The sequence below is a fragment of the Dipodomys ordii genome, unplaced genomic scaffold (assembly GCF_000151885.1).
Source record: "Dipodomys ordii isolate 6190 unplaced genomic scaffold, Dord_2.0 Scaffold66, whole genome shotgun sequence".
Taxonomy (NCBI): domain Eukaryota; kingdom Metazoa; phylum Chordata; class Mammalia; order Rodentia; family Heteromyidae; genus Dipodomys; species Dipodomys ordii.
The window spans coordinates 265,493-287,998 of NW_012267282.1; the positions used below are offsets into that span (position 1 = coordinate 265,493).

At 46.8% G+C, this 22,506-nt stretch overlaps 1 protein-coding gene across 1 annotated transcript in view; it reads left to right on the forward strand.

The window, feature by feature from the left end:
* Nucleotides 1–22,506, forward strand: part of Pole (polymerase (DNA directed), epsilon, catalytic subunit) — a 47,288-nt gene that overhangs the window by 14,481 nt on the left and 10,301 nt on the right. The window contains exons 20-40 of the mRNA XM_013023154.1: nucleotides 264–409; nucleotides 4,199–4,347; nucleotides 5,494–5,586; nucleotides 5,732–5,876; nucleotides 6,924–7,081; nucleotides 8,090–8,285; nucleotides 10,404–10,618; nucleotides 13,836–13,938; nucleotides 14,397–14,477; nucleotides 14,557–14,679; nucleotides 15,716–15,928; nucleotides 16,151–16,360; nucleotides 16,597–16,740; nucleotides 19,134–19,274; nucleotides 19,544–19,697; nucleotides 19,774–19,880; nucleotides 20,033–20,209; nucleotides 20,292–20,515; nucleotides 20,589–20,809; nucleotides 21,107–21,311; nucleotides 22,168–22,341. Coding sequence (XP_012878608.1) covers nucleotides 264–409; nucleotides 4,199–4,347; nucleotides 5,494–5,586; nucleotides 5,732–5,876; nucleotides 6,924–7,081; nucleotides 8,090–8,285; nucleotides 10,404–10,618; nucleotides 13,836–13,938; nucleotides 14,397–14,477; nucleotides 14,557–14,679; nucleotides 15,716–15,928; nucleotides 16,151–16,360; nucleotides 16,597–16,740; nucleotides 19,134–19,274; nucleotides 19,544–19,697; nucleotides 19,774–19,880; nucleotides 20,033–20,209; nucleotides 20,292–20,515; nucleotides 20,589–20,809; nucleotides 21,107–21,311; nucleotides 22,168–22,341 — 3,379 coding nt within the window. The remainder of the gene's footprint in view (nucleotides 1–263; nucleotides 410–4,198; nucleotides 4,348–5,493; nucleotides 5,587–5,731; nucleotides 5,877–6,923; nucleotides 7,082–8,089; nucleotides 8,286–10,403; nucleotides 10,619–13,835; nucleotides 13,939–14,396; nucleotides 14,478–14,556; nucleotides 14,680–15,715; nucleotides 15,929–16,150; nucleotides 16,361–16,596; nucleotides 16,741–19,133; nucleotides 19,275–19,543; nucleotides 19,698–19,773; nucleotides 19,881–20,032; nucleotides 20,210–20,291; nucleotides 20,516–20,588; nucleotides 20,810–21,106; nucleotides 21,312–22,167; nucleotides 22,342–22,506) is intronic.

Genomic DNA, 22,506 nt, shown 5'->3' on the forward strand with positions numbered 1-22,506 from the left:
TACAGCTTTGCCCACTGCAGATCATACTCTAACCAGAGGCAGAGCACATTTGCAGCCCAAGGGCAAGCATTATTTCAGATCACTATAAAATGTGTTCTTTCCTTGTTACTTCTTCAGAAATGTTTTCCCCATAGTTTAGTGCTTTTGGCTGGTCTGTTTTTGCCATGATAAACTTAACAGCCTATCTGAGTTTTCTGTTAGAAATCAACTTACTTGTGTCTAGAGTGTCTCCGTTTTTTCCCTGACATTCTAAATTGTCTTAGATTACTGCCGGAAGGCTTACAAGAAGGTCCATGTCACCAAGGTGGAGGAGCGCTTCACTACCATCTGCCAGCGGGAGAATTCCTTCTACGTGGACACAGTGCGGGCTTTCCGGGACAGGCGCTATGAGTTCAAAGGGCTACACAAGGTGGGCGGGGCCTGGAAGTCTGGCCAGGCAGAGCTGTTCCTCAAGTCAGGGTCTGGCATGTTCTGTCTGGACGTTCTTGGCCTCCAGCCGGCATAAGTTGATTTGGGTCCCCTGAGCAGGCATATATACTCATGCAGTAAGTAGACAGTCAAAGATCAGTGACTAGAGGACTCCTTAACTCCCATGTTCTGCATGGCTGAGAAGGAAGTTTCTCTTCTCTATTACTCATGAAGCCCTTTAAACTAAAGTGAAACCTTGCTAAAAAAAGAATGACTAAAAAGGAAGCAGGTTATCGGAGCCATCCTGACCCATTGTTTCTGATTAGTTCTAATTATTTAGAATTATTATTATTGTTCTAATTATTTAGAGTGGCAGGCTGCAAACTATACCAACTGTACTGACAAATGAAGTTTTTTGCAACATTTTTTTTTCTTTTGGGGATAACTTTTTTTTTTTTTTGCAAATGATTTTATCTTGTGGGGCCTGAACTCGGCCTGGGCGCTGTCCCTCAGCTCTTCAGCTCAAGGCTAGTACTCAACCACTCAAGCGACACTGCCACTTCTAGCCTTTTCTGTTTATGTGGTGCTGAGGAATCGAACCCAGGGCCTCATGCATGCGAGACAAACACTCCACTGCTGAGACACATTTCCAGCCCCAAATGAAAGCTTTTAAAATTAAAAAAAAATTTTTTTGTGAAAATACCGTACAGAGGGGTAGAGGGGTTACAATTACATGGGCAAGATAATGAGTACATTTCTTATCAAGCATTGTTGCCTCCTCCTTTGTTTGGAACATTTTAGCTTAAACTTTCCTATAGAGAAAATCTAGGGGCTGGGCACAAGTTGTCTATGCCTATAATCCTAAATACATACTCAGGAGGCTGAGATCTGAGGGTTGAGACTCAAAGCCAGCCTTGGCAAAAAAAAAAAAAAAAAAGTCCTGGACTGGAGTGGTGCTAGCCATGAAGGAGCTGAGCAAGCATGCAAGGCCTCAAGTTCAAGCCTCAGAATGGGCAAGTACGAAAAAGAAATGGAGAGCCAGGCCTGGTAGCTCACTCATAGTCACAGCTACTAGAGAGGCAGAGATGGGAAGGATCACTGTGTGAAGCCAGTCTAGGCAAAAAGTATTATTGTCAACCAGTAAGCCAAGTATGGTCATTTGTATCTGTAATCCCAGCTACAATGGGAGGCCTTAAGTGGGAGGATCTCTACCTGGGACTAGCCCTAGATAGAAATGCAAGACATGATCCAAAAAATCAGAAGAGGGCAGGGGATTCAAGTGGTTTAATGAAAAGAAATACAGAGATCTGCAAATCCACTAATGTTTTTACTAGACAGCTCATGAATTGTTTCCTTCAATCTAAATACTGAAGTTAAGACACCAAGAGATAGTAGTTTTTTGTTTTTGTGTTTTTTTGGTTGGTCGTGTGGATTTGAACTCTGGGCCTGGACACTGTCCCGGAGCTCTTCAGCTCAAGGTGAGCGCTGTACCACTTGAGCCATAGTGTCACTTCCGGTTTTCTGGTGGTTAATTGGAGATAAGTCTCACCTGCCTGAGCTGGCGTTGAACTGTAATCCTAAGATCTCAGCTTCCTGAGCAGCTAGGATTACAGGTGTGAGCCACCTGTACTATATTAGCACCTGGCTAATATAGTAATTTTATGTTGGGTCAGATTTTCTTCTAAGACCTGGTGGGTCCTGCTCTGTGGTCCCTTCACGTCCTGGGCTGCCATGGTTCATGGTACACTGTGCTCTGCGCTGTTACTAGTGTGTCTGTGAGCGCGTACACACATGTGCATGCGTGCATGCACACACCGTGCTCCTGGGGCTTGAACTCAGAGCCTATGCACTGTCTGAGCCTTTTTGCTCAAGGCTATCACTTTACCACTTGAGCCATAGCTCCACTTCTGGCTTTCTTGGTGGTTAATTGGAGATAAGAGTCTCACAGACTTTCTTGCTTGAGCTGGCTTTAAACGCTATCCTAAAATCTCAGCCTCCTGAGTGACAAGGATTACAGCCATGAACCACTGGCACCCATCTTGAATTTCTCCTTTCATTAGTTGTTGGCTAAGGACTCTTCTTCAGCTCAGCTCTGTCTGCTACTATAGCTCTCAGCTCACCTCTGTCCTCTTCTATAGAAGCTTGAAGGCCAGATGACATTGTGGGCCCAGGCCCCTCAGCACAGAGTTTGCTGTGATCTTAAGTCCTCCCTGGCCTAGTACTTGTGAACTGAAGGCTTCTGGTCTTACATAAGTTCCATTATGTCTTAGGAACCAGGGCATTTATCAAGTTTCTAGACTAGAAATACATCAGAGAAATGTTTCCTGGGCAAGAAAAATGCCCACAGCATCAGTCTTAATTCTGGCCGGTGTGACTCAAGTTCCAGCTGTTACCCAGTGTCCACCTTCCAGCTGAGCTTCCTTCAGTTGTACTTACGACAAATTTTGCCAGTAGGTCCATAGTTCTGTGAATGTTGGTAAACACATAATTGTGTCATCATCACCCCAGACGTTTCGCATAGTTGGAACGGAACAGTTTTGCTAACTTCGTGTCTGTTGTACAGGCCTGAGTAGGTTGTTTTGTTTTTGTTTTGTTTTTATTTGTGGCAGTACTAGTACTTGAGCTTAGAGCATTTCACATAGCTCTTTAATTCATGGCTAACACTCTGCCAGTTGAGTCATACCTCTGTTTCCAGCTTTTTTCTAGTTAATTGGGGGTAAGAGTCTCTGGGATGTGTCTGCTCAGGTTGTCTTTGAACTGGGAGCCTTGAACCTCAGCCTCCTGAGTAGCAAGGATTATAGACATCAACTATCAGCTCCTGGCTCTGGGAAGTTTGTGATAGTACATGCCTGTCAGCAGGTTCTCAGTCCTGGTGTTTGCAACCTCTAAATCAGTTTGTCAAGTTTAGAGTAGGGGTCAACTGGGTAACCCCAAGAAGATCCTTGTCTTTGGATGTTGATTTTGTGTTTATTCAGCTTATTTTTGGGTCTGCATTCCATTAAAGTAGCCCAAAGCCTAAGATACCTAGGCGGATTGTTGATATAATTAAGTATTTTCTGAGTCCTTAATCCTACAGGATGAAAACGTGCAGTGTGTCCTTAATCTTTGGGACTCCTATGTCCATGTGGGACAGTTGTAGGTTAAAGGCAATTCAAATACAGTATGTCATGCTAGACTGGCTTCTAGGGGTCTGTTAGAAACAGTCGTTTAAACCTGAATGTGTGCTTTGGTAATGTCATACCTCTGTTTAAATTCCTGGTTGTGGTAGCAGTATCAATCACGCTTACAAGAGCATCCTCATTCCTAGGAAGTGAGCAGAAATGTCTGGAAGTCTTGGGTTGTGACAGCACAGTTCTCAAGTGGATCTGCTGAGAGAAAGACAAAAAGGGAGGGGGAATAAAGGAGATGTGGCAAGATACCAACAGTTTGGTCAGTCTTCATACTATTTTTTGTTGGTGGTGGTGGTGGTTGTAGGGCTTGAACTCTGGGCCTGGGTATTGTTCCTGAGCTCTTCAGCTCAAGGCTAACGCTCTACCACTTGCGCCACAGTGCCACTTCCAGTTTTCTAGTGGTTAATTGGAGATAAGGGTCTCATGGACTTTCCTTGCCTGGGCTGGCTTTGAACCGTGATCCTTAGATCCAGCCTCTTGAATAGCTAGGATTACAGGCGTGAGCCACTGGTGCCTGGCTCAAATTTTTTAAATAGGAAATATTGAAAACTAGAGCTATCAACTTTGTAGAAAAATGGAAGAACCTATGAATTCCTCAAGACTGTCCTGTGTGGTTCCAGGTGTGGAAAAAGAAGCTCTTGGCAGCAGTGGAAGCAGGCGATGCCGCTGAGGTGAAGCGTTGCAAGAATATGGAGATCCTGTATGACTCACTGCAGCTAGCTCACAAGTGCATCCTGAACTCCTTCTATGGCTACGTCATGCGCAAGGGGTACAGACTGCTGCCTGTGCATGTGGAAGGGATGAGCAAGGGGCCAGGAATAGGAAATAAAGGGCACCTGGAGGCTTGAGCTGGGCACATGGGTAGGCACAGGTGCATTATCCTCTCAGGGAGTGAATGCTGGAGGCACAAGGTCAGGTGGGACTGTGAGGCCAGAAGATTGGGGCCAGGGTCCTAATGACTTAAGGGTCTGGTCCTTGAAATGCCCACTGATGGATAGCCTTGTCTGAGCATTATTGGCTAGAGATACATTTCAACGTGATTGCCATCACTCATGTGGAGAGGGTTCAGTTGGTCCAGAAGTATTTAAGGGGAAGATAGGGAAACAGCCAAGAAGGAACACAGAGCTGGCTGGGGTGGGGACCGTTTGCATTAGGTAGGTGAAGTCTGAGCTGTGTTGTTGGACAGGGCTTGTCAGAACCTTTGGGAAACCATGTCAGTGGCATGAGGGCGAAGAACGATCTCTGGGTTGGGACTCTGGAGGATACAGGGCATCTACTAGAGCTCTGGAGAAAAGGAAGAGGCAGTGGACCCTAGATTCATTCCAAGGGCGGATTATATTTAATGCAAGTGTTGACAAGTTCAGTGCTATCAGGACAGAGTGGACAGGTATATAGGCTCAGGAGAGGTGGGCTAAGCCCAGAGCAGGGTCAGATGGACTGGCAAGGATCTGAGGGCAACTTGGAGTTTGTTTAGATCTGGGGTTTGGGAGGAGCCATGAGGAAAGTAGAAAAGACATGATATAGGACAGTGGTGGGATTGAGAATCTTGTGATGGGAGTTACGGCTGATGTGAGGCAGCACATGGACCCTTCCAGAACTTCCCAAACCTCAGTGGTGACTTTGAGGTAGGGACAGATCCAAATTGTACCTTAGGTCTGTCCTGCTTCAAATGTGTGTTGCTTGCTTCTTCTTTTTCTTTTTTTTTTTGGCCAGTCGTGGGGCTTGAACTCTGGGCCAGGGCACTGACGCTGAGCTCTTCAGCTCAAGGCTAATGCTCAGCCACTTGAGCCACAGCGCCACTTGTTTGGCTTGCTTCTCTCATCCCTCCTGGGTGTGTATGGGGGGGTCCCTCCTCCTCTTCTGTCCCTGTGGGTGCCTGCATCCTTTCCCACCGCTGGTTGTGTCTCCTTTCCAGGGCTCGCTGGTACTCCATGGAGATGGCTGGCATTGTCTGCTTCACTGGGGCCAACATCATTACCCAGGCCCGGGAGCTGATTGAACAGATTGGGTGAGTGTGTCCTGGGGTCGGCTGCAGGGCTCTCACAGAAGGAATGAACATGAGCCCTCACACTGGGAAGATGGATCTGGGTTTGAGATCATATTTGAGAGTTTGACCTGTGTACATGTGACCTTGTTTCTGTCTTTTTATGAAGGAGGCCCTTAGAACTGGACACAGATGGAATATGGTGTGTTCTGCCCAATAGCTTTCCAGAAAATTTTGTTATCAAGACAACCAACACAAAGAAGCCCAAGGTGACCATCTCCTACCCTGGAGCCATGTTGAACATCATGGTCAAGGTGAGTCTGGGCACATCTCATCCTGATCAGTGGCTAGCCCTACTGTGGACACTTGGGAAGGACTCATAATAGGTGATGCCTGGCTCTCACAAGCACCTGATGCTGCACTCTTCTTCCTAATTTCTTCAACCATTCAGGCGTTTCCTGTTGCCTAATGGTCCGTGGTCAGACTGCTGGATTCAAAGGACTGAATGGATTCTTCTATACCCAGACTATTTTTCAAACTAACAGAAAAATCACAAAAATAGTATGGAGAATTTCTATATACCCTCCAGCCTGCTTCCGTCCATTGCTGCTCTTTACTCAGTAATCACACTTGAGGAGGGAGGGTGAAGCTGCTCTGCTGGAAGAGTGAGCATCAAAGAGAAGCTGGGGATCTGTTAGAACCGCACGGCAGTTAGCAGCTCTCATAGAGATGCTGTCAGAGGCTCTCTATACGTGGGCAGGTACTGGTGGTTCATTGAGGGTTGCAGTACTGGCTCCTGCCTGTGACATGTTGCTGTTTCACTCCTTCCACTTTTACTGGAGTTTTGTAACAGAGTTGTGACATTTTCTCCTACTTTCTCATTGAGTAATTCATAGCAGCATGGATTTGTGGGCATTCATTATGCCTAGTATTTTAACCCAATGTGATCCTCATTTGTTTTGTTCCTCAGTTTTTTTCCCCATCCACTTGGCCATTGGGGAACATCTTTGCCATGTGTTCTTGGGACACACTTTGCTTTGTGTTTAGAACACTTTTTTGCTTCCTGGTACTTGAAAACACTCCAGCCTCATCTTCTGTTTTCCCTTTTCTAGTTCTGAAGTGAGACAGTTCTCCCAGGAATCTCTTTCCCCACCCAAACCAGGGCAACCTCAGTGTGTTTATGCTATAATTTTGCCTTTCCTGAAAGATAATAGACATATTGATGTGCAGTACTTTCCTTTCTGCTGCCAATTGCATCTTTGGTGTCAAGAACCTGGCCCATCGGCTCCTTAGCAGACATGAGGTGGTTTCCAGATGTGACCTTTAAGACTGAAGCTACCTTTTTCTCTCTTGGTTCTCAGGAAGGCTTCACCAATGACCAGTACCAGGAACTGGCAGAGCCTTCCTCACTCACCTATATCACACGTTCAGAGAACAGCATCTTTTTTGAGGTTGATGGACCCTATCTTGCCATGATCCTGCCAGCCTCCAAGGAAGAAGGAAAGAAATTGAAGAAGAGGTAGGCATCTCAGAGCCTTGGTGCTTTTGAAAGGAAATGCATTGAGGTGACTTAGACTTAACAACCCAAATCAGGGAAATGGACCTGAAGTCAGGATGAGAACAGATCTGGTAGGAGTTGTTGTTTGTTTCGTTGACTTAGTTTGAAGGAAATGCACCAGTTTTCTTGTCACCTGATACATTCTGATTCTGAGAGTAGCAGGCAGGCCTTTGAAGTCCGTCCTTCCTTCCTTTCTTCCTTCTTCCTTCCTTCCTTGTCTTGGGGCTTGAACTCAGGGCCTTGGCACTCTACCACTTGAGCCATAGCCCCACTTCAGGCTTTTTCTGTTTATGTAGTACTAAAGAATTGAACCCAGGGCTTCATGCATTCTAGGCAAGCACTCTACCACTAAACCACATTCCCAGCCAGTCATTTCTTTTTTTTCCTTTTTTTCTTTCTTTCTTTCTTTTTGTCTGTCGTGGGGCTTGAACTCTGAGCCTGGGCACTGTCCCTGAGCTCTTCATTTTAAGGCGAGTGCTCTACTACTTACTGGAGCCACAGCACCACTTTTGGTTTTCTGGTAGCTAATTGGAGATAAGAGTTTCACAGACTTTCTTACCTGGGTTGGCTTTGAACTGTGATCCTCAGATCTATTTTTGAAGTATGCACCCAAGAGTGGAGTGTTGGGCTAGGAAGGTGGCTTAGTGGTACAGTGCTTGCCTAGCATGCATGAAGCCCTGGGTTCAATACCTCAGTACCCTATAATCAGAAAAAGCAAGACGTGGCACTGTGGCTCAAGTGGTAGAGTGCTACCCTTGAGCAAAGGAAGCTCAGGGACAGTGCCCAGGCAGGCCCTGAGTTCAAGCCCCAGGACTAGCAAAAAAAAAAGAGAGAGAGAGAGAGAGAATAGAGTGCTGCTTGCTGCCTATTAGGTGAAGGAAGGGAAGGTCAAAAAAGGAAATAGAAAGGCAGAGCCTAGAGAGAACACGGCATCCAGGGCTGACTGCAGTGCCCAAATCTTTGTTCTAGATACGCTGTATTCAATGAGGATGGATCCTTGGCTGAGCTAAAAGGCTTTGAGGTCAAACGCCGTGGGGAGCTGCAGCTAATTAAAATTTTCCAGTCTTCTGTGTTTGAGGCCTTCCTCAAGGGTAGTACTCTAGAAGAGGTGTATGGCTCTGTAGCCAAGGTGGCTGACTACTGGCTAGACGTGCTGTACAGTAAGGTAAGAGTCCATCCCCCTTCTCAGCTGACTCCTATAGAAAGGGACCTGTGTTCCTGAGGCTTTTGGAAAGCCACGTGTCAGATGAACTTAGGCCACTTTCATGAGCTTTTTTCTTTAAATAGGATGATAATAAAAGGAATAAGAGAACTTATCTGCTTCATTAACTTACTTGCTTATTCATTTAGGTCTGCTTATAATGGGGCTTGAACTCAGGGCCTTGTACACTTGCTCAGCTTTATTTCTTAAGGCTGACTCTACCACTTGAGCCATGTCTCCAGTTCCAACTTTGATTTTTTTGTTGTTGTTGGTCATGGGGCTTGATTTCAGGACCTGGGTGCTGTCCCTGAGATCTTTTTGCTCAAGGCTAGTCCTCTACTACTTTGAGCCACAGTGCTACTTCTAGTTTTCTGGTATTTAATTGGCGATAAGAGTCTCATAGACTTTTTGCCCAGGCTGGCTTTGTACTGAGATTCTCAGATCTCTGACTCCTAGTAGTGGGATTATAAGTGTGGGCCAACAGCACCCTGACTTCTATTTACTTATTTTTAATTTTTATTTCTTTTTAGCACCTTGATTTTTACATTAAAGTCTTGGTAAGACCAAGTGATGAGCTCTCCCGCCCCACTCCCCACATGCACACATTTCTCTGCAGCCTTGGCATTTATTGCTCATATTTTTTTTCTTTTTTTTTTTTTTTTGTGGGGCTTGAACTCGTCTGAGCGCTGGTCCTCAATTCTTCAGCTCAAGGCCAGCGCTCTACCGCTTGAGCTACCCCATTACTTCTGGTTTTCTAGTGGTATATTGGAGATGAGAGTCAGCCTGACTGGGCTGGCTTTGAACCGCAATCCTTAGATCTCAGTCTCCTGAGTAGATAGCATTATAGGCGTGAGCCAACAGTGCCCAGCTTATTTTTTTTTTTTTGCCAGTCCTGGGGCTTGAACTCTGGGCTTGGGCATTGTCCTTGAGCTTCTTTTTGCTCAAGGTGGTTACTCTTACCACTTGAGTCAGAGAGCCACTTCTGGATTTTTTGAGTAGTTTATTAGAGACGAGTCTTGGAGTTTTCTGCCCAGCCTGGCTTCAAACCACAATCCTCAGATCTCAGCCTCCTGAGTAGCTAGGATTACAGGCATGAGCCAGTAGTGCCCAGCTTCATATGTATTTCTTATACTTTGTATGCATCTTAAAAGACTTTATGCATTGCTCAACAAGCTCAGCTACATCCCTATCCCTTGCTACACAGCTTAAGGCCAGCTTAAGCTAAGTAGCTATGTGCTGTGCACTGTGTAGCACTGGCAGTCTTCAAATTCATTAGCCTGCTGCCTTTGCCTCCTCAGTACTGTGATTAGAAGTATATACTACCACATCTGGCTTTGTACCTTTTTTCTTTTTTTGGTGTGGGGCTTGAACTCAGAGCCTGTGTGCTGTCCCTGAGCTGTTTTGCTCAAGGTTAATACTCTACTACTTTGAGCTACAACATCACTTCAGTTTTCTGGAGATAAGAGTTTCACGGATTTTCCTGCCCAAGCTGGCTTTGAACTGTGATCCTCAGATCTCAGGATCCACAGGATCTAGGATCACAGGCATAAGCCAACAGCACCTGGCTGTACCTTTTTTTTTTTTTTTTTCCTGTCAGTCTTAGGGCTTGAACTCTGGGCCTGGGCACTGTCCCTCAGCGCTTCAGCTCAAGGCAAATGCTCTACCACTTGAACCACAGCACCACTTTCTGTTTTCTGGTGATTAATTGGAGATAAGAGTCTCATGGACTTCCCTGTCCAGGCTGGCTTTGAACTATGATCCTCAGATCTCAGCCTGCCCAGTATCTAGGATCACAGGCATGAGTCACTGTGTCTGGCTGTACTTTTTTTAAGCACATGTCAATTTTACAAAAAGGTTTATTGTGATATTTTCACATATACATATTGCTTGCTCTATTACTTATATCTTCCTACCCTTTTTTCCCCTACAGTTTCCACTGGGTTTCAAGTCACTATTGTATGGAAATATGAGCATTCTCCAGAAGCACAGAGCCTGCTTTAGTTCTCAGACAAAAATGATCTCAAGAGCAAAGTCTGTGGTTTGATCATTCTGACATCTGTGTTGTGTTTTACCTTTTGCTAGGCAGCTAACATGCCTGATTCCGAGCTGTTTGAGCTGATCTCAGAAAACCGCTCCATGTCTCGGAAGCTAGAAGATTATGGGGAGCAAAAGTCCACATCCATCAGCACAGCAAAGCGCCTGGCTGAGTTCCTTGGAGACCAGATGGTCAAAGATGCAGGGCTGAGCTGTCGCTATATCATCTCCCGCAAACCTGAGGGCTCCCCTGTTACTGAGAGGTAAGGCTTCCTTAAAGGTTTGAATGCTACCTGTTAGGCATGTGGTCCATGCTTATAACCCAGTATTCTGATTGTTATGTCTGTGGTAGTATGACTTCAGGCCAGCCTAGACAACTTCGAAAAATGAATTAAAAAAAAAAATTGGGAGGGGGTCTGGGCCTGGACGCTGTCCCTCAGCTCTTCAGCTCAAGGCTAGCGCTCTATCACTTGAGCCACAGTTCCACTTCTGGCTTTTTTTCTTTTTCTTTTTTTTTGTGGGGGGGTTCTAGTCTTGGGGCCTGAACTCTGGGCCTGGGCTCTGCCCCTCAACTCTCCAGCTCAAGGCTAGCGCTCTACCACTTGAGCCACAGCACCACCTCCAGCTTTTTTCTTTTTGCTTATGTGGTGCTGAGGAATCGAACCCAGGGCCTCGGGCATGCAAGGCAAGCGCTCTACCACTGAGCCACCTTCCCAGCCAGGAGGCTGAAATCTTAAGAGTGAGGTTGAAACCAGCCTGCACAGAGAAAAGTCAGTGGTGCTCTTGCCTCCAGCTAACCAACACAAAGCTGGAAATAGTGGTGTACACTGAAGACCTTTCATTAACAGTGATGAACGATATTTAACAGTGTTTCAGCTGTGCTTGACTCCTTCGCCAGTGTTGCCGTGAGAGGTCAGTCCCTCTAAGCTGTCTCATCTCTATGGGGAGCCTTGAGAGCCAGTGATGGAGGCAGGATTGTTAGTCTGTGGTCCCATCAGTGTGGCCTCCAGTGTCGCCATGACACTTCCTAATGTGTCACTGGGCCTTTCACGGAGAAGTGCGTCTGCTGCCCTTGGTTGGAGACTGAGCTGCCTATGATTTTAGTGACCAATGGGACCTACTGGAAGAGACTACCAAACCCCAGCCATCAGAGGCAGAAAGATTGTGTCCTTGCTCTCTTCCTGCCAGGGTGGTATGGTGGCTAAGAGGGCTTCTACAGAGGAAAGACCTACCAACACCACCAGCGGCTGCCCATCAAGGAAGCTATTTGTCTACAGAAATTACCACTGTTGCTAGGAAGCTGGCTTTAGTGGTAGAGTGCTTGCCTCGCATACATGAGGCCCTCGGTTCAATTCCTCAGCACCACATAAGCAGAAAAAGCCGGAAGTGGGGCTGAGGCTCAAGAGGTAGAGTGCTGAGCTGAGGGACAGCACCCAGGCACTGAGTTCAGACCCCACGACAAACCCTCCTCCCTTCACCCCCCACCCAAAAAAAAAGAGAAATTACCACAGTTAAGACCACCCAGGTTACATATAGGCTCATGAGCAGAAAGTAGTTAATATCTGAGTCCATTGAGTGCTGGGTAGTTATATGGTTTTAAGTACCTGATAATGCTTGTGACACCCACCTACCTAGATATTTACAAATATCTCTATTAAGAGAAATTCCAAGAGTCTTAACAAAAGGAGAAGAAATTTGAAAGAAAGCTAAAACGTATATAGAGAAAAGTTTCCACATATCAAGGAGGAAAGGAATTCAGAAGAGTAAGCCTTCGATGTGAATAGACAATTCCCAGTACATGGGAAGATAGACAAGCTTATAGAAATCATGGAGATGTAGATTTTATTTTTATTTATTTTTTGTCAGTCCTAAGGCTTGAACTGAGGTCCTGGACTCTGTCCCTGAGCCTCTCTGTGCTCAAGGCTAGCTAGCACTCTACCACTTGAGCCACTTCTGGCTTTTTCTGTTTATGTGGTACTGAGGAATTAAACCCAAGGCTTTATGCATGCTAAGCAAGCATTCTACCACTAAGACACATTCCCAGATTGAGATGTAGACTTTATTAGCATCTATTTGGTTAGAAATATAGTGCTGGTAACAATTGGGGAATAGGTAGACTGGCAGACATACCATGTGGCTGTGAATTATCAAAGTCAGTCGCTTAGAGGAGATTTAATAGTAGTACAGGAGAAGTAGGGGGACACATGTTTTTTTACTTTTTTGGTCCGATTGTGGGGCCTGAACTCTGGGCCTGGGCGCTATCCCTCAGCTCTATCAATGTCCATTCACTAGCGCTGGATAAATGTATTTTAGGCAATAAAATACTTAGGAGTTCAGAGGACTAAACTATAGCACAGATGACCATACAGGCGCTTGAGATCTTTGCAAAGCCTAAAAATGTTGGCTGCTGCCTTTTCTTTCTTTCTTTCTTTCTTTCTTTCTTTTTGGTTGGTCATAGGGCTTGAACTCTGGGCTTGGGCGCTGTCCCTGCACTCTTCAGCTCAAGGCAAACACTCTACTGCTTGAGCCACAGCGCCACTTCCGGTTTTCTAGTGGTTTATTGGAGATAAGAGTCTCCCAGACTTTCCTGCCTGGGCTGGTTTTGAACCGTGATCCTCAGATCTCAGCCTCCTGAGTAGCTAGGATTATAGGTGTGAGCCACTGACACCTGGTTTGCCTTTTCTGAATAAGTCCATCCAAATGAGAATAGCATAGTGACATGTACAGGACCAAGACCCACCAGAGTGAAGGTCATGTAGCTTTTTGTATGAGGACAAGCAGGTTGGGGCTGCACGGGGCTGGTCCACTACTCATCTTATGTATTCCTACAGAAAGTGCCAGTGGCAGAGCGCTGTAGCTTACCAAAGCTCAGGGAAGTGCAGAGGTATTTGTTTCACAAGTTTATGTTTATAATACTTTACAGTGAAATCTATTTTGTTCATTAAAGAGAGGTACTAAGAATTGTTTATTTTTCCTAGAAAGAAAGCATCTTGACCCTTACATAATTTACCCATGAGCAGTATATTAGGAATGTCTACTTGTACACATGTAAGTAAATGTGTATTTTGTAGCGTACTACTTAGACATTGAACATTATAACCATCTTAGAAAAGATAGGATTTGTAGTCAGGTGCTGGTGGCTCACGCCTGTAATCCTAGCCACTCAGGAAGTTGAGATCTGAGGACTGTGGTTCGAAGCCAGCATGGGCAGGAAAGTCTGTGAGACTCCTATCTCTAATAAACTACTCAGAAAAAGCCAGAAGTAGTGCTGTGGCTCAACTGGTAGAGCACTAACCTTCAGCACAAAGAGGCTCAGAGTCAGCCCAGGCTCTGAGTTCAAGTGCTAGGACGAGCAAAACAAAATAGGCTTAGGATTTGTACAAAATAAATAACAGCTTTTTAAGTGTAAGTTACAAGCTAGGCTATAACTGCTACTTAAATGTACATTTGATTATTTGTGATTCTGCTTCTTCTTTTCAGAGCTATCCCACTTGCCATTTTCCAAGCAGAGCCCACAGTGAGGAAACACTTCCTTCGAAAATGGCTAAAGAGCTCATCCCTTCAAGATTTTGATATACGGACAGTGAGTGCCAGTTGTTTTTGTACTATCAAAAGTTTAGGAAAGGAGGGTGATGAAAGAATGAATTCTAAAAATTCATTAGAGGGAAAAAAGGTTTAAGAAAGCAAGCCAGTCAGAGAAGAGTGCGTTTCATTTGCATCATCTGTCTTGTCCAGCGCTTCAGTGCTGACACCGTCCTTTCTAAGTAAATAAGATACTGACACTCTAGGGCACTGGAAAGATCATATCAAAGAGGACCCTGAGCTGCTCTCTTGCCTGGAATGAGGCTGAAGTACTCCTTAACCACCTGCTAGCTTGTGGTCGTTGGGGTTCTTTAAGGTCTTCCATGTTTCTCCTCTGAAATGGGCACCATATATTGTGGAGTTTCTTGAGAATTAAATAAGATAGAAGCATTTAGCAGTGTTCAACACAGACTAAGATGTATCAAAGAATTACTCTGTTGTTTCTTTTTACACGATCAGATTCTAGACTGGGATTACTACATTGAAAGACTGGGGAGTGCCATCCAGAAGATCATCACCATCCCTGCAGCTCTGCAGCAGGTGAGCATGAGGCCAATGGATGAGCCGGCACAGCGCAGGTCAGACCGGGCTCTCCCTAACCCAGACTACCCGCCTGCAGGTGAGAAACCCAGTACCACGCGTCAAGCACCCAGATTGGCTGCACAGAAAACTACTGGAGAAGAATGATGTCTACAAGCAGAAGAAAATCAGTGACCTCTTTGTCCTTGAGGGCAGGAGACAGGTGATGGGTGACCCAGAATATTCAGGGTGCTCAGGGCTATGAGTTGCTTTCCTTAATGTTGGAATACTGCCTCTAAAGTGAGTTTTTTTGTTTTGTTCCCCTCTGGTTTTTCTTTCCCCTTAATGTACACCTTGGCACTTTATTTGTAGTGATTTTTGTACTGACTCCAAGACTGATTTTTGTGAGTCATCAGGTTATGGTGAGGAACAGTATTATTGATAAATTTGGACTGTGTGAGTTAGACTGAGTGACCTGGACTGGATCACTATGAAGAGGAAAAAGAAGATTTTAAAATGAGTTATAAGCCAGGGCAGCATAAAGGCTCTCCGTATGGTAGTAGTTGCTCCAGGGAGTTTCAACTCAATGTAAAGATTGGATTTTTTGACCGTGTCTTTTGACTGTGTCTTTCTTGGAAGAGCTATACTTATTAGATAAGGGCACATGAAAAAGGTCGAGAAGCCAGGTACCAGGCACCGTGGCTCACGCCTGTAATCCTAGCTACTCAGGAGGCTGAGGATTATGGTTCGAAGCCAGCTGGGGAAGAAAAGTCCATTATAATGGACTTTTTATTTGGAAAGTAATGAATGGTAAGCTGTTTATTTGCATGATGGAATAGTTTATGACAGTTAAAAATGAATAGACCATGCTACTCTGTGACTGAATATTGCAGGATGATGTGTACCAGAAACTATTATTATAAAATGATATTTTTATGGTCATATAGTTAAAGTATAACAGTGCGGAGAATGGTGCTGCTGCAAACAAGAACATAGAGGGAGGGAGGAAGACAGCTGTTACTTCCTGCAGTTCACTTTTTATTTAAAAAGGAGCCTTCTTCAGCAGTCATGGCAAAATGTGGACCTTTGCCTACTTGTGATAACTTGAGTGACATTTTCTGAACTTTTTGTTTGATCTTTTAACTATTAATTCAGTCTGTAAATTGTTCCACTTCAGGTGATACGCTGTGTTAAATTGCTAAAGGGTAGGATTTGCAGATACAAGATCCTGAATTGAGGACTTGTTTGGGTCCTTCCAGATTGTGACGGCCCAAATCCCTGAAGGCAGCCCAAGGCCAAGTGCTCCCGACATGGAGGACTTTGGTCTCACAAAGCAAATCCACTCAGCAGTTCCAGTTGCTACTAAGAGGAAGCGAGTTCTTTGGGAGAGCCAACAGGATTCTCAGGACCTTGAGCTGACAGTTCCCTGGAAGGAGATCCTGGGTCAGCCTCCTATCCTCGGAACAACTCAGGTGAGAAGTGGAAGATGCCAGAAGTACTGGAAGATTGCTGTAGCATTGTCTGGCTCCAAGGGGTATACTGCATGTACAAGCAAATCCTGGCCCAGGATTGTTCATTGTGAGAATACCCAACCATCACAGAGCACCTGAAGGCTGCTGAGGGTCAGGAAGTAGGCACTTGGAGAGGGTTTATGTTCAAACTTGTGCCATGGGTTGGGTTACCATCTGTTCCAGGAAGAGTGGCTGGTCTGGCTTGGGTTCCACAAGAAGAAATGGCAGCTACAGGCCCAGCAACGTGTGGTCCGGAGGAAGAGACAGCGTCTGGAACTGACAGAGGGCGCACCAAGGCCTGGAACCGTCCGAGAGGGGCCTGTCACAGGTTTGGGGAGCTTCTTAAGAAAAACTGCTCGCAGCATCCTGGACCTTCCGTGGCAGATTGTGCAGGTAGGGACGTTGATCCAGGAGAAGGAAGTCTCTCTGAAGGCATAGCCTTTGTGGGCCCAAGGAGAGGATGTCAGGCTGGCCCTGGGCTGGATGGTGAAATAGGTGTTTGGCTTCCTACTTTTCTCTGGGGTCCTGAGACCCTATGCTTGCTGCTGGTGGGAAGAGGATTGGGAAGTGGCCATTGACAGATGTCAGCATGGTGTGTGATCAGCTGTGTGCTCTGCATTTCCTCTCAGATCAGTGAGACCAACCAGGCTGGCCTGTTTAGACTATGGGCCATCATCGGCAGTGACTTGCACTGCATCAAGCTGAGCATCCCTCGAGTATTCTACGTGAACCAGAGGGTGGCCAAAGTGGAGGAGGGACCTTCATATCGCAAGGTAGGGGACTACTGAAGTTGCTAACTACCTCTGAGATGTCTCCATACAATGGATGCCAGATAGAGAGCTGGTCAGACTTCATAGGCTTTGTAGGCACAAGGTCCCAGTGTCTCATTGAGCCCTTAAAAGAGTTATGTAACAAAGCCTATGAATGCTGAGCAGAACCTGGTCAGAGCCATTGCTCAGGACAGCAGCTGCTTTCGCTACACTGGTAAGCTAGCACTGTGGTCATCTGTGCGTTCTGTGAAGTACAAGTGGACCATGCAGACCTTTGTTAGAGCTTGCAAATTGTTTCCATAGGCACTGTTGTTATTAACAGCTTCATTGGGATATAAATTCACACTCCATACAACATATGTATTTCAAGGGTACAATTCAATACTTTTAGTGAATTCAGTGGCAATTTCAATATATTTCCATTACCTTCTCAAAAAAAGCCTTACACCCCTCAACCACCACTGGCCCTCCCCCCAGCCCTTGGCAACTACTTTCAAACCCTCTGGAGATTTGCCTTTTCTAGATAGTTAATTAAAATGAAACCATCCACCTAAGAGTCTTCCACTTAGTATGATTTATTTGGTTTTGTGCCAGTACTGGGGCTTGAATTTAGGGTCTGGGTACTCTCCCTTAGCTTTTTTTTTTGGTCAGTTGTGGGGCTTTGGACTCTGGGCCTGGGCGCTGTCCCTGTTCGTTTCAGCTCAAGGTGAGCGCTGTACCACTTGAGCCACGGCACCACTTCGTTTTCTAGTGGTTTATTGGAGATAAGAGTCTCACAGACTTTCCTGCCCCAGCTGGCTTTGAACTGTGATCCTCAGATCTCAGCCACCTGAGTAGCTGGGATGACAGGCGTGAGCTTCCTGTGCCCTGCTCCCTTAGCTTTTTTACTCAACACTGCAACACCTGGCAGTCACTATCTTTGAGCTCATTTTATTGGACCAGTAGGGCTTCTCTGGATGATTCTCAGCTCCTTGTGACATATCTCTAGCAGGTTTGTTTTCTGTTTTTGTCGGTCGTGGGTCTTGAACTCTGGGCTTGGGCGCTGTCCCTGCAGGCTTCAGCTCAAGGTGAGCGCTCTACCGCTTGAGCCACAGCGCCACTTCCGGCTTTTTTCCTTTTGCTTATGGTGCTGAGGAATCGAACCCAGGGCCTCATGCATGCAAGGCAAGCACTCTACCACTGAGCCACCTTCCCAGCCCCATCCTCTTCCAGTTTTCTGGAGATCAGAGTCTCACAGACTTTTCTTGTCCGAGCAGGCTTTGAACCATGATCCTCAGATCTCAGCTTCTTGAGTAGCTAAGAATATAGGATTCTTTTTATTGTTTAGTTTTAAGTTTGCTAATAATTTTATTGAACAGAGAACAGTCACAGCTGCTGTGAAGTCTTAATCTTTGTTGATCGTTACATCTGGGCCATCCTAGGTTGACAGCTGCTGGCTCTCTTCTCCCATGAGAATTTTCTCCATTTCTCTGGTTGTTGTTGTTATATCAAGAAACTTTATTTGTACCCCGAACTTCGTGTGTATGTGTGTGCTAATATTAATGATGACCTCAACCCAGGCTTGGTTTTGAACTCTGAACCTGCAGATCTCAGTGTCCTTCCTGAATAGGATTACAAATCTGAGACCTGGTGCCTTACCCTGGACATTTTACATCTGATATTGAGACTTCAGGCATTTAGAGAATATTAGGCAGCTATTAATTTTAGACACATACACATTCCTCACCAAGTCTTATCTTATCTTCTTTGTACACAGCTCAACTCAGTTCACAAAGCCACTGCTGAGTTGCTTTAGATCTGCCTATGTGTGCACAGCTTGTGGTGAGCCTGGGACCCTGTGGGTCCATGCACATGATTAGTAAACCATTTGTCAGCTCTCCTCCCCAGGCCTCCCTCACATACCCACACACCCACACGTTAGTTTTTGCTGCCTGTACCTCCCAGTTAAACCCATGAAAAATCAGAGGAAAATAAATTAGGCACTCTTTCCCCACACTAGTGCCAGTGTCCCAGGGTGAGTGCTCATCTGCTTTTCAAAGGCCTCAGGTTGTAGTCCAGATCTTGTAGTTGTAATCATAAGGAGAGATGGACTGACCACTGGACACTAGAGGTCCTAGGACTTTAAGCCATGGTGAGCTTACCACTTCATTGTTCTTTTTGTTTTTGTTTTTTTTTGGGGGGGGGGTCCGGTCGTGGGGCCTGAACTCTGGGCCTGGGCGCTGTCCCTCAGCTCTTTAGCTCAAGGCTAGCGCTCTACCACTTGAGCTATAGCGCCACTTCTGGCTTTTTTCTTTTTGTTTATGTGGTGCTGAGGAATCGAACCCAGGGCCTCATGCATGCAAGGCAAGTGCTCAACCACTGAGCCACCTTCCCAGCCCCCACTTCATTGTTCTTAGGTAAATCGGGCTCTCCCTCGTTCGAACATGGTCTACAATCTGTATGAGTATTCAGTACCGGAAGATATGTACCAAGAACACATCAACGAGATCAACACAGAATTGTCTGCACCAGACATCGAGGGCGTGTATGAGACTCAGGTGACTGTCTTCTCAGCCACTTGCTGATCCAGATAACAAAGGAGAGAAGCCCATATGGGGACAAGCAGGGCAGAGTAGATGGTAGAGGAGAGATGCCCACTTGAGTATGGGCAAAGGGTCTGTTGTGTGCTCTGTCCCATGGGAACGTGGGTCTCAGCAACAGTTCTGCCAAAGGCAGCCCGTGGGTTGCTGATGCTAGGTCTGCGCGTGAGCCATGGGTTCGAGAGCCCTCCAGTTGGCCTTAACTCACCCACCTACCCATTCTTCAGGTCCCATTGTTGTTCCGAGCTCTTGTGCAGCTGGGCTGTGTGTGTGTGGTCAACAAACAGCTGGTGAGGCACCTTTCAGGCTGGGAAGCTGAAACTTTTGCCCTTGAACACCTGGAAATGCGTTCTCTGGCTCAATTCAGCTACCTGGAACCAGGTATGGCCCTGCTAGCTGCCCTCTCAGTCACTCTGCACTCAGGCATCTGAGGTGATAAGTTTATTTCCTTCTGCAGGGAGTATCCGCCACATCTACTTGTACCACCACGCACAAGGCCACAAAGCCCTCTTCGGAATCTTCATCCCCTCACAGCGCAGAGCATCGGTGTTTGTGTTGGACACTGTGAGTTGCTGGGCACAGAGGATGTGGGAGTGTTTGGGTTGGGCACGATCCTGGGAAGGAGAATTCTTCCTGCATGAATTGGGGACAAAATGGCGAGATCACCCTGCTTGGTCCTGCACCTGGAGGGACTCACATGGCTGACATTTGCTTAGGTACGTAGCAACCAGATGCCCAGCCTCAGTGCTTTGTACTCAGCAGAGCACAGCCAGCTTCTAGAAAAGATGGGACCTGAACTCCTGCCTCCCCCCAAACATACCTTTGAAGTTCGGGCTGAAACCAGCCTGAAGACCATCTGCAGAGCCATTCAGCGCTTCTTGCTGGCCTACAAGGTAAGGGAAGTTGGGGCCCCCTGTGGGAGTACCACCCTGAGCTGGGTTTCATCGGGGCCTTTCTGTCTTCTACATAACCCAGGAGGAACGCCGGGGGCCCACACTCATTGCTGTCCACTCCAACTGGGAGCTGCGAAGGCTGGCCAGTGAGGTCCCCGTCTTGGAGGAGTTCCCATTAGTGCCTGTCCGAGTGGCCGAAAAGATCAGCTACGGAGTCCTGGACTGGCAGCGCCATGGAGCCCGCCGCATGATCCAGCACTACCTCAACCTTGACACCTGCCTGTCACAGGCCTTTGAGATGAGCAGGTGAGGCCGAGGCCCAGTGCCTGCAGTGCAGAGGCTAACCAGTCTTCGCAGGCTGACCCTATGCTCTGTGCAGGTACTTCCACATCCCCATTGGAAATCTGCCAGAAGACATTTCCACCTTTGGCTCTGACCTCTTCTTTGCACGGCACCTGCAGCGCCACAACCACCTGCTCTGGCTGTCCCCTACTTCCCGTCCTGACCTGGGAGGGAAGGAGGCAGATGACAGCCGCCTGGTCATGGAATTTGATGACCGAGCCACTGTAGAGATCAACAATTCTGGCTGTTACTCCACTGGTAAGAGGAGACAGGGTGAGGTTGGCCCTTTTTTTTTAAGGATACTGGTTCTTTTGAAGGATGTTAGTTTTTAGGATATTAGCTCTACAGAGGGGATTTCATTATGGCATTTCCATATGTGCTACAATATACCCTGACTAAACTCAGCCCCTCCTTCTTCACCTCCTCCCATCTCCTCCCCTGACTGCACGGCACTGACTGGACAAGTACCGTGCCTGTCCTGGCCACAGGGAGGCCTTGGGAGATGATGCTAATGGTGCTCCCTGGAATGTGTGGATAAGCAGTATCTTCCTGCAGTGTGTGTGGAGCTGGACATACAAAACCTGGCAGTCAACACCATTCTCCAGTCTCACCACATCAATGATATGGAAGGGGCTGGCAGCATGGGCATCAGCTTTGACGTGATCCAACAGGCCTCTCTGGAAGACATGGTCACAGGAAATCAGGCCTCCAGTGCTCCAGCCAGCTACGATGAGACTGCCCTCTGCTCCAGTGCCTTCAGGTACCCACCTCTCAGACAGGACCGTGGAGAGGCCTTAACATCTTCCCTGACTTTGGAAACTAAGGCTTGAGACTGCAAGCCATTGTGATGCCATGTTTCTTACATGTCTGCAGACCCCAAGGAGGTGTCCTCCCTAGATATCAGTGACTGGTCCGGGTGCCACCTTCTGACGCTCTTACAGCCAGAGGCATTTCCTACAAAGCAGTTTCTGACACACAGATGCTTCTCAGTATGATGAGAGGTTGTCTATAGGAACTCCTGTGTGGTCAGGAAGACAATGCACATGTAGAGAGCTTCTTGTGCACTCAGGCTTAGCAGCCCTACACAGCAGTGCAGTCACCACCCATGTTAGAGATGGGGAGAACAAGGTCAGAGGGGCCAGGTTTGATGCACTGCCGTGTGGATGAGAGATTCTAGAATGTGTGCCTCAGCCACAGTCCTACTGCCTCTGCATGGAGGGATGGGTAAGGGAGCTGCTTGGGGCAAGATCTAGGACGGGAGGAGTAGGGCATATGGCTGTGGCAGAAAATGGCACAAATGATTCAATCTTGAGGGACAGATGAGGTTAGACAGGCGGTCACACAAGGGAAAGGTTGGCCTTCGTGTAGCTGCGGGAACTGCAGCAAATAAGGCCTCAGCACTGCACTATGCTCGTGTAGGTTCTGTTGCAAGTCTGTTACTGACCGTAGTGAAGTTGTAGAAAATCGAAAACATCACTGAACTGGGGCTCCATTGCCAGAGCAGCTGACAGCTGCACCCTAATAGGACACAAAAGCTGATGAAGTATTGGGCCAGTGGGTGAGTTCTGGATGGTGGCAGTAGCGAAATCAGTGAGATGTCTTTCTACTCCTCTCAGGATCCTAAAGAGCATGGTGGTGAGCTGGGTGAAGGAGATCACCCAGTACCACAACATCTATGCCGACAACCAGGTGATGCATTTCTACCGCTGGCTCCGGTCGCCATGCTCCCTGCTGCACGACCCTGCCCTGCACCGAACGCTGCACAGCATGATGAAGAAGCTCTTCCTGCAGTGAGTGCTTTACACCAGCCCGACTCTGGGTTCAGGCGCACGACGCGGAAAGGCAGCTTAGCAGCCCAGTAGCTCTGCACAGACTTTTGTCCAGAGGTCTGGCCATGCATCGAGTTGCACCTCTCCATGGTACTCTGTGTGTTATAGCTCACTTCCTTGCTTTAG